The sequence below is a fragment of the Ursus maritimus genome, unplaced genomic scaffold, assembly GCF_017311325.1.
Source record: "Ursus maritimus isolate PB19 unplaced genomic scaffold, ASM1731132v1 scaffold_7, whole genome shotgun sequence".
Taxonomy (NCBI): domain Eukaryota; kingdom Metazoa; phylum Chordata; class Mammalia; order Carnivora; family Ursidae; genus Ursus; species Ursus maritimus.
Window position 1 is genome coordinate 38,464,902 of NW_024426885.1, and position 12,268 is coordinate 38,477,169.

General features: G+C 39.1%; 1 protein-coding gene across 1 annotated transcript; it reads left to right on the top strand.

Annotated features, from left to right (window-relative positions):
- The first annotated feature begins 10,678 nt into the window (after positions 1–10,678).
- Positions 10,679–11,638, top strand: LOC103668067 (olfactory receptor 6C74-like). Its single transcript, XM_008696342.2, is given in 1 exon segment — positions 10,679–11,638. A coding segment is annotated over 1 exon segment (939 nt). The 5' UTR covers positions 10,679–10,699.
- Positions 11,639–12,268: the final 630 nt, after the last annotated feature.

Below are 12,268 nucleotides of genomic sequence, written 5' to 3' on the forward strand. Positions count from 1 at the left end.
GGAGAGCCTCTGTGCATGACTGGTGTGAAGGGTAGAAGATTCAACACTCAATAGCAGAGCACATGCAGCAACACCAGAGACACTCTCTGAAGCCCCACACTTTGCACCTCTTCTCCATAGCCATTACTCCCCGGAGCAGGAAATGAAACTGACTTTTCTAACAGAGAAAGGAAAGTAGACACCTGGACAAAATGCCAAAAGGAAGAAATTCATGTGAAATGAAACAAGATAAGGCCACAGCCAGAGATCTAAGCAAACCAGATATAAGTAACATGACTGATGGACAATTTAAAGCAACAATCATAAGGATACTCACTGGGCTTGAGAAAAGAATGGAAGACTTAGGGGAGATCCTTACCACAGAGATACAAGAGTTAAAAAAGAATCAGTCAGACACCATACAGTACATCCCTAGTTTTTAATATAATAAAAAAAATTATAAAAAAAAGAATCAGTCAGAAATGAAGAATGCCATAACTTATATTGGAAAAAGGCTTGATGCAATGAATAGTAGGCTGAAAGAAGTAGAAAATGAATTAGTGTTATGGAAGACAAAATAATGGAAAATAAGGAAGCTGAATAAAAGAGATACTGAAGAATTATGCAACATGAGAGTAGACATAGGGAACTCAGTGACACCATCAAATGTATTAGTGGTCACATTATAGGAGTCCCAGAAGAAGGAGATAGAGAAGGTGGGGCAGAAAATAATTTTGAGCAAACAATAGCTGAAGACTTCCCTAATCTGGGAAAGGAAACAGACATCCAGATCCATGAGGCACAGAAAACTCCCATCAAAATCAACAAGAGCCTGCCAACACCAAGACATATTGTAATTAAAATTTCAAAGTATAGAAATAAAGAAAAAAATCTTAAAAGCAGCAAGACAAAAGAAGCCCTTAACTTAAAAGAGAAGACCCATAAGGCTAGCTCCAGATTTCTCAATAGAAACTTGGCAAGCCAGAAGGGAGTAGCATGTCATATTCAACGTTCTGAAAAATATGCAGCCAAGAATACTCTACCCAGTAACGCTATCATAAAGAATAAGGAGAGACAAAACGTTTCCCAGACAAACAAAAACAAAGGAGTTCGTGACCACTAAACCAGACCTGAAAAGAAACCAGTCCCCTGAAAGGGGATTTTTTGAGCGGAAAGGAAACACCAAAAGTGAAAAAGATAAAACGATCTCCAGAAACAATGACAAAACAAGAAACAAAATGTCATTAAATGCATATCTATCAATAACTACTCTGAATGAAAACAGACAGAATACTCCAATCAAAAGACATAGGTTGTCAGAATGGATAAAAGGACCCATCTATATGCTGCTTACAAGAGACTCATTTTAGATCTAAACACGCCTGCAAATTGAAAGCGAGGGGATGGAGAAATACTTATCATACGAACGAACATCAAAAGAAAGCCAGAGTAGCAATACTTACGACAGACAAATTAGATGTTAAAACAAATCCTGTAACAAGAGATGAAGAAAAGCGCTATATAATAATAAAAGGGGCAATCCAGCAATAAGATCTAACAATTGTAAATATTTATGCACTCATCATGGGAGCACCCAACTATATAAAACAACTAATAATAAACATAAAGGAACTCACTGATAAAAATACAATAATAATAATGGACTTTAACACCCCCCTATATCAATGGAGAGATCATCTAAGCAGACAGTAAACCAGGAAACAATAGCTTTGAATGACACACTGGATCAGATGGATTTAACAGATACATTCAGAACATTTCATCTTAAAGCAGCAGAATACACACTCTTTTCAGTGCACACGGGACAATCTCCAGAATAGATCACATGCTTGGTCACAAATGAGGACTCAGTCAGTACAAAAAGACTGAGATAAAAACATGTGCTTTTACTGAGGATAATGCTATGAAACTAGAAGTCATCCACAAGAAAACTTAGGAAACACCACAAATAATGGAGGTTAAACAACATGTTGCTAAAAAATGGGTGGGTCAACCAGGAAATCAAAGAAATTTTTAAAATACATGTAAACAAATGAAAATGAAAACACAATGGTCAAAAACCTTTGGGATTCAGCAAAAGCAGTCTCAAGAGGGAAGTATATAGGAACACAGGTCTACCTCAAGAAGCAAGAAAACTCTCAAATAAATAACCCAATGTTACAGTTATAGGAGCTAGAAAAAGAATATTAAATGAACCCTAAAGCCAGTAGAGAGAAGAAAATAATAAAGATTAGAGCAAAAATAAATGATACAGAAATTAAAACAAAACACACACACACACACACACACACACACACACACACACACACTAGAACAAATCAATGAAACCAGGAGCTGAATATAAAATCATAAAAATGACACTGGGTGTTATATGCAAGTAATGAATCAAAAACATTGCATCAAGAACTGGGGATGTACTGTATGGTGACTAATATAACAAAATAAATATTATTTAAAAAATAAAAATAAAATAAATGAGAGGAGAAATAATAACCAACACCACAGAAATACAAACAACTGTAAGAGAATATTATGAATAACTATTTGTCAAAAAATTGGACAACTTGGAAGAAATGGAAAAATTCCTAGAAATATAGAAACTACCAAAACTGAAACAAAAGAAATAGAAAACTTGAACGGACTGATAGCCAGCAAAGAAATAGAATCAGGTAAAAAAAATCTCTCAATAAACTTAAGTCCAAGGCCAGATGGATTCACAGACGAATTCTACCAAACATTTAAAGAAGAGTTAGTACCTATTCTTCTGAAACTGTTCCAAAAAACAGAAGGAAAGTTTCCAAATTCATTCCATGAGGCCAGCATTACCCTAACACCAAAACCAGACAAAGACCCCCATTAAAGAGAGAACTACAGCCCAAAATTCCTGATGAACATGGATACAAAAATTCTCAACAAAATACTAGCAAACCAGATCCAAGAGTATACTAAAAGAATCATTCACCATGATGAAGGGGTAAAGATTCCTGCACTGCAAGGGTGGTCCAATATTCAAAAATCAATATGATATACCACATTAATAAAAGAAAGGATAAGAGGCATATGATCCTTTCAATAGATGCATAAAAAGCATTCGACAAAGTACAACCCCCATTCATGATAAAAACCCTCAACAATGCAGGTTTAGAGGGAACGTACCTCAACATCATAAAGGCCATATATGAAAAACCCACAGTGAATATCATCCTTAATGGGGAAAAGCTAAGATTTTCTTCTACTGTCCAATCTCACCACTTTTATTCAGCATACTACTAGATGTCCAGCCCACAGCAATGAGACCACAAAAAGAAGTAAAAAGTTTCCAAATCAGCAAGGAAAATGCCAGACTTTCACTATCTACAGATGATGACATGATACTCTATACAGAAAACTTGAACCATTCCACCAAAAATTGTTGGAACTGATAAACAATTCAGTTTATTCAGAGTACAATATCAACATGCAGAGCTAGTGCACATCTATATACTAATAATGAAGTAGCAGAAAAAGAAATCAAGGAATCAATCTCATTTACAACTGCACCAAAAAACAATAAGATACCTAGGAATAACCCAAACCAAAGAAGTGAAAGAACTGTACTCTGAAAATTATAGTACACTGATGAAAGAAATTGAAGATGACACAAACAAGTGGAAAGACATTCCGTGCTCATGGATCAGAAGAACAAATATTGTTAAAGTGTCTATCCTACCCAAGACAATCTACACATTAAATGCAATCCCTATCAAATACCAACAGCATTTTTCACAGAGCTAGAACAAGCAATCCTAAAATTTCTGTGGAAGCACAAAAGACCCCAAATAGCCAAAGCATTCTTGAAATGGAAAAGCAAAGCTGGAGGCATTACAATTCCAGACTTCGAGTTATATTACAAAGCTGTAGTGATCAATAAAGTATGGTACTGGCACAAAAACAGACACACAGATCAACGGAACAGAATAGAAAACACAGAAATGAAACACAACTATATGGTCAATTGATTTTGACAAAGCAGGAAAAAATATCCAAAGGGAAAAAGACAGTATCTTCAATGAATGGTGTTGGAAAAACCGGACAACGACATGCAAAACAATGAAACTGGACCACATTCTTACATCACACACAAAAATTAACTGAAAATAGATTAAAGACCTAAATGTGAGACAGGAAACCATAAAAAACCTACAAGAGAGCACAGGCAGTAACATCTTCGACATTGGCTATAGCAACTTCTTTCTAGATATGTCTCCTGAAGCAAATATAAACTACTAGGACTACATAAAAATAACATAAAGAGGCAGGGCAGATCATTGAAGAGCATTAAGACAACTATCCAGAAAAAAAACTATAGACCAAGGACAATTAGAAACATTTCTTAATGCCAGCTCACCACCCCTTCCGTTAGATGCAATGTATACTTAGTTCAACCCAGTTCATTGAGTATCCCCTTTGTAAACCTTTCCATCAACCACTTGCTAGCCTCTCTCCTCTCACCTTCCCACCATCATGTTGGCATTGGAACTCACTCAGGTGTGACAGATATTTCTACACCATGAAGCTGGCACTGAATAAAATTAAAACCCCATGCAAATGAGCCTTTATCTTAGCATTAAATGTATAGTCTCATGTTGCTCTAGCTTCTACAATTCTTCTCCATTTATTCTATATTTTCCCTCACTTCCAAATGAGAAAAAAACCATGAGGTCCAAGTTTGGCCTGAATTGAAAGCACAGTGTATAGATGGACAGACATTATAAAAATGTTTTTGTTTATTTGTGAGAAGGTGGGACCCACATGAATATTCATTAAAGTTTCTCCAATATTTGCCTTGACCGACCAAGATCAATACTGATGGAGAAAGATTCAGGCAGAACAAATTTCCACACAGCTACCATATGCCTCAGGGTTGCCTACAAATACACCTTGGGAGTTTAGTCCCCTTCTCTGAGTTCTATGGGAAGCCAAAGGCCACAGAAAAATGGGTCACTCCTGCCACAGCAGCCCACCTGAGATACCCAGAAGAAGAAGTAGCTTTACAAGCCAGTGGTTGCTATGGATATAGCTTCTTCCCTCTCCCCCACCAACAAGCTCACATCTCTTCCTCTTCTGCATCTAGAAAGAATCTGAGGATCCGCACCCCAGATTCTTTTAAAGAGAGAGAGGGCTGCCAGGTTAGAGATGTTACAGAAACCACCTAGCATTCCCCGTTCTTCTCTGAAGAGGAAAAAGTATTTGCTCTCATTTCCAAGGAGATTGGGGAGCACAATGAAAATATTCTACAGATGAAAATATGCAATGGAAGGAATCAGCACATTGGTAGAAGCATGAAGAATGACTGACCAAGAAAGGTGGACTTCCTGAGTATCTTCCCAAAAGGTTGATGAAAGCTAGGGTGTTATCCAGCTCTTTCTCATCATAAAAATCTATTATTTTAACAACAATATTCTGGTCTCAGTGCAAATATCACAGGTAGAAAATCGTAGTCTGGACTTTTACCTCAAATCAGTAGTAATGTTCAACTTGGGATTTTAGAAACCCTTGGGAAATTGTCATATAATTTTCTTGAAAAATCTTGGCAGAGAACAGTGTAGACATCTGGGAGTCAGCATCACCACAGACAATGGAAAGATAAATACAAGCGTAGCACCAGGAACTTGTTCTCAACAGCGACCCATTAGTTACCCCCAGGACACCTGCCATACCTTTACCTTCTGTCCCTGTCTCTTCAGCATCTAATAAGGTTTGGGGGCATGTACTCTCTGCACACTGGTTGGGTCCATCCTGCTTGGTGACTATACAGCCTCCTTGGGAAAATATCACAGAGGCCTCAGATTTGCTTGTCAGCAGCTTCTCACTGTTGATGCAGTAAAACAAGGATGCCACTCACAAGGAAATGTAAGGATAAGATGGAGGAGCATAGTGCAAGAGAAGGTGTTTGGAGCAGGTGCCCCCATAAAGTGGGGCACTGCAGCAGAAGGACTCTTGCCTCGGCAACATCTATAAGCTAAATCTTTAGTGCTAAACCTATAAGCTGCCTGCTGTGTATAATTGGTATAGGAGGTGACAGAAATGTGGCATGTTAGGTGGGTTCTACCCACTGGGGAAAGCAGAGCCAGACATTTTATCAGAACCCTAAGTAGTCTGGGAGTTCAGCTCTAGCCCAAATTGGGGGCTATGAAATGTGACTGTTTTATCTGTCTGCTCCTCTCTGCAGTGTCAGTGGTCCAGGCCAACATGGACCCTTGCTGTGCTATGACACATTCTGGGCTATAGAAACAGGGCTTTGTCATTCAGAACACTGGCAGCATGAGATACATATTCTACCTCTTAGGGACAACAGGCTGTGACAAATGAGTTTCCTTCTCCTCTCCTTTCCCCTTAGCCCAAAGCAAGCTCTTGATTTCATGGAAGACAATACCTGCAAGAAGAAGGAGCCCTACCCACAGATGACTCCTGTGTATGCCTGGCCTCAGGGATTCTGGTGACTTGATGGACTTACTGGGGTCAACCTGACAGAAGGAGAGGCCACTTCAGGCTGTGCCACTCAGGTGTGAGCAGTTTGGTTTCACGAGCAGCCCTTCAGAGGATCTGTCCCACAGTGGGTAAGTGAGAGTGACACATCCCACACTGCCAACATTTACCCTAGTATTGAGATGCTAGAACCTAACACCATTGTGAAAGAACTTATTGATTGAGAGGACTGAAGACAGAAGATGTTCACTGAGCTTTGATTTAAGAGTGACGGTATGAGTACCAGGTCCCCAGCATATCCACCTAAGTGGGTTAATCCTATGAAGTATTAGTATCTGTCACAGGCCAGCATAAAACCAGAAGGTGGGTGGTAAATCCTAGATTTATAGCTTAGCTCACGTTGTTGAGCAGCCCCCAATACTCTGGTCTCCACGCTCTCCTATGAAATGCTAGTACTAAAATACAACCTCTCTAAGCCCCATGTCATTCCACAGGTCAAAAACTCATCAGTGATACTAACTAAAGACAGAAACAATTAAGATGAATAAAATTAATCTCTCTCTTAAGGTTGAAAGAACAACAGCAATAGATTTGGTCCAATTTAAAATGTTTTTTTTAATGTTTTTTTATTATATTATGTTAATCACCATAGAGTACATCCCTGGTTTCTGACGCAAATTTCGATGATTCATTAGTTGCATATAACAACCAGTGCACCATGCAATACGTGCCCTCCTTACTATCCATCACCAGTCTATCCCATTCCCCCACCCCCTCCCCTCTGAAGCCCTCAGTTTGTTTCTCAGAGTCCATAGTCTCTCATGCTTCATTTCCCCTTCTGATTACCCCCTTTCTTTATCCCTTTCTTCCCCTACCGATCTTCCTAGTTCTTATGTTCCATAGATGAGAGAAATCATATGATAATTGTCTTTCTCTGCTTGACTTATTTCACTTAGCATTATCTCCTCCAGTGCCGTCCATGTTGCAGCAAATGTTGAGAACTCGTTCTTTCTGATAGCTGAGTAATATTCCATTGTATATATGGACCACAGCTTCTTAATCCAGTCATCTGTTGAAGGGCATCTCGGTTCCTTCCACGATTTAGCTACTGTGGACAATGCTGCTATGAACATTGGGGTGCATATGGCCTTTCTCTTCACTACGTCTGTATCTTTGGGGTAAATACCCAGTAGTGCAATGGCTGGGTCATAGGGTAGCTCAATTTTTAACTTTTTAAGGGACCTCCACACTGTTTTCCAGAGTGGCTGTACCAACCTGCATTCCCACCAACAATATAGGAGGGATCCCCTTTCTCCACATCCTCTCCAGCAATTGCTGTTTCCTGCCTTGTTAATTTTTGCCATTCTAACTGGCGTAAGGTGGTATCTTAGTGTAGTTTTGATTTGAATTTCCCTGATGGCTAATGATTTTGAACATTTTTTCATGTGTCCTGTTGGCCATTCGTTGCGCCTCGCATGGAAAAAGTGTCGTTCATATCTTCTGCCCATTTTTATGATTTGTTTATTTGTTTTCAGATATTGATTGTTTGAGAGAAGTTCTTTTGTAGATCTTGGATACCAGTCTTTTATCTGTAGCATCATTTGCAAATATGATTCTCCCCATTCCGTGGGCTGCCTCTTAGTTGTTTTTGATTGTTTCTCTGTGCAGAAGCTTTTTATTTTGATGTAAGTCCCACATGTTCATTTTTATCTTTTGTTTCTTCTTGCCTTTGAGCGCTTTCATGAAAAAAAGTGCTGTGGCCGATGTTGTAGAGGTTATGCCTATGTTGTTCCCTAGGGGATTTGATGGATTCCTGTGTCATACATTGAGGTCTCTTCGATCCATTTGAGCGTTTACTTTGTGTATGTGTGGGAGAGTGGTCAAGGATTTTATTCTTTTGCATGTACGCTGTCCAATTTTCCCAGCACCATTTATTGAAGAGACTGTCTTTTTCCAGTGGATGTTTTTTCCTGCTTTGTCAAGATTAGTTGCCCATAGACCAAGGAGTCCATTTACTGTTCCTACCTTCTGTTCCATTGGTCTATGTGTCTATTTTTGTGCCAGTACCATGCTGTTTTTTTTATCACAGCTTTGTAGTACAGCTTGAAATCCGGCATTGTGATGCCCCCAGTTTTGTTTTTCGTTTTCAACAGCTCCTTGGTGATTCAGGGCCTTTTCTGGTTCCATACAAATTTAAGGACTATTTGTTCCAGTTCCTTGAAAAATGTCATCGGTATTTTGATCGGGATAGCATTGAAAGTGTAGATTGCTCTGGGTAGCATGGACATTTTAACTATATTAATTCTTCCAATTCATGAGCATGGAATATTTTTCCATCTTTTTGTGTTTTCCTCAGTGTCTTTCAAGAGTGATTTATAGCTTCTAGAATATAGATCCTTTACATCTCTGGTTAAGTTAATTCCAAGGTAACGTATGGTTTTTGGTGCTATTGTAAATGGGATGGATTCCCTAATTTCTCTTTCTTCAGTCTCATTATTCGTGTATAGAAATGCAACTGATTTCTTAGCATTGATTTTGCATCCTGCCACATTACTGAATTGCTCTATAACTTCTTAACAGTGTAACTTTTAAACAGGCCAATTAATTATGAAGAGATTAAGTCAGTGATCAACAATCTTCCAAAAAACAAAACTCCAGGCCCGGATGGTTTTCCTGGGGAATTCTACCAAACATTCAAAGAAGAAATAATACCTATTCTCCTAAAGCTATTTCAAAAAATAGAAACAGAAGGAAAGCTACCAAACTCATTCTATGAGGCCAATATTACCTTGATCTCCAAACCAGGCAAAGACCCCAACAAAAAGGAGAATTATAGACCGATTTCCCTAATGAATATGGACGCCAAAATCCTCAACAAGATCCTGGCTAATAGAATCCAACAGTACATTAAAAGGATTATCCATCATGACCAAGTGGGATTCATCCCTGGGATGCAAGGGTGGTACAACATTCGCAAATCTATCAGTGTCTTAGATTTTATCCAGAAACAAAAATTCAGAAATCATATGATTCTCTCAATAGATGCAGAAAAAGCATTTGACAAAATACAGCATCCTTTCCTGATTAAAACCCTTCGGGGTGTAGGAATAGATGGTACATTTCTTAAGATCATAAAAGCCATCTATGAAAAGCCTACAGCAAATATTATTCTCAATGAGGAAAAGCTGGAAACCTTTCCCTTAAGATCAGGAACACGACAAGGATGCCCACTCTCGCCACTATTATTCAACATAGTACTAGAAGTCCTTGCAACAGCAATCAGACAACAAAAAGGGATAAAAGGTATCCAAAACAGCAAAGAAGAAGTCAAACTGTCTCTCTTTGCAGATGACATGATACTCTATATGGAAAACCCAAAAGACTCCACTCCCAAACTATTAGAAGTTATAGAGCAATTTAAAATGTTTTGACACTGCATTTGGAAGCACCAGGCTTCTGGATCTGGCAGTCAGGCTAAAGTGCGACCAAAGCTATGTGACTAAAGCTCTCTGGAACTCTCTAAGCCTCAGTTCCTCAGTTTCTGCTTCTGGAGAAGAAGGGCCTCTTGATTATTGTGACCAATAATAAAAATACTGAATTTCAGTGACCAGCATAGAACAAGCCTAAGTCCTCAACACATGATGATAATGACAAATTCGACCATAGAATGCATTACATTATTAAGTGGATATTCAAAGGCAATATTACTAACATTACTGTTATGTCAACTTAAAATTGATAATATTATTAAAACAATAAAATGTTGCATAACTATGAAAATGCCAATACCCCTGCCTATTGATGATGTTCTATTTAAGCATTCTATTAACGGCCATTACATTATAATTAGACTTAGAAGAACACATAGGAAATACTGGCATCATATGCCAAGTGAGTTACATGCTTTATCTTAATTAATTCTCACAAGAGCATGAATAGGTAGATCCTATCATCTTCATTCTACAGAGGTTGAAAGTGAAGTCCACAAAGGTTAACTACCTTTCCAAATATGACTCATAGCTCACGAGTTAGAACTCACTATTGAACTAGTATTGAAATCTGGCCATTCTGATTCAAGAACCAACGGCCTAAACCACTTTGCTATCAGCCTAACCACCTCCTTAGATGGGCAAAAAACTTAATCATATGCTCCACTAAAACATTTGTGCTCCCTGATGTCTTTATTGTAGGTTAGACAAGAGTGATACTGCTATGGAAAGAGACTCATGACATGGGGAATAGGACAACTGTACAAGAATTCATCTTGGAGGGGTTTCCTGCCATCCAAAACTAGGGGAAAGTCCTATTCCTGGTGCACCTGCTGGCGTACCTGGCATCCATGGCAGGCAATGCTGTCATAGTAATCATCACCTGTGCTGACTCCCGGCTCCACACACCTATGTACTTTTTCCTCAGCATTTTCTCCTTCTTGGAGTGTGGTGTCGTAAGTGCCGTTATTCCTAAGTTGCTGGTCATCTTTCTTTTAGACAGGAAAATCATTTCCTTTCTTGCTTGTTTCATACAAGCCTTTATCGTTTTATTTCTGGGAGCAGCAGGTTTCCTCCTTATAGCAGTAATGTCTCTGGATCGGTATGTGGCCATTTGCAAGCCTCTGCATTACCCGACAATCATGAACCTAAAGACTTGCTTCCTCCTGGTCACTGCCTGCTTTGCTTTAGCCTTCCCTCTCATCACTGGTCTGGTGATAAAGGTTTCCCAGTTATCCTTCTGTGGCCCCCATGTCATCCCCCACTTCTTCTGTGACCTTAGCCCCCTGATTCATCTCTCCTGTTCTGACACCAGGTCTGCTGAAATGTTGGCCTTAGTTCTTGCTTTGTTTATCCTTTTGACATCCTTTATCATAACCACTGTTGCATACAGCAACATAGTAGTCACAATCCTGCGACTCCCATCAGCCAGGGAGAAAAAGAAAGCTTTCTCCACCTGCTCCTCTCACCTCATAGTCCTCTCTCTGATGTATGGCAGCTGTGTCTTTATATATGTGAAACCAAAGCAAACGGACAGGCTGGACTCCAACAAGGAGGCTGCCCTTGTGAACACGGTGGTGACCCCGCTGCTCAACCCTGTCATCTACACTCTGCGGAACAAGCTGGTCCACCGAGCTCTGAGGGAGACAATGTGCAGAATGAAAATATTAAGAATAAAATAACATGGCCTTGGAGTGGAAGGCTTCAGAGAACCATTTGTCTTCATTCTGGCCAATGTAGCAGTCCACAGAGTTCTAGCGCTGTGTCTCTGGCCACCACACATGACCTCTGCACGTCCCTAGCAAAATGGATCTGTTTTTCAAGGCCACATTTTACTTTGATGTGCATAACTATCTTCTCCCAAGTTTTCCACATTTGGATGACAATTGATTAATCGCAAAATTCTTAACTGAATTTTGATTCTTCCCTCTGATATTAATCATGTGCTTGAAGTTTCCTAAATTTGGTGATTTACACACTTTATATTTCACTTCTCTCTAGCAATAAACATGACTTGACAGAATTAATAATGACTTACCAAAAAGCATTTAGATAATTCAAATGATAGGAGAAGGTATATTATGTTGTGGTTAGGAAGGAAAGGATGGAAATAATACCAAGCTTGGGTCCACATTCCCTCCAAGCCTATCCTAAGGAAATAATGGTCATAGTACCCTTCACAATGGAATATATATGGTTTGCATTAGGTGTGCTCTTAAATGCTGCTCTTGGTCATTAGTTTAGTGTGTTACACACACACACACACACACACACACACACACACCAATCTCATGCTGGAGAGAAAGAGAATT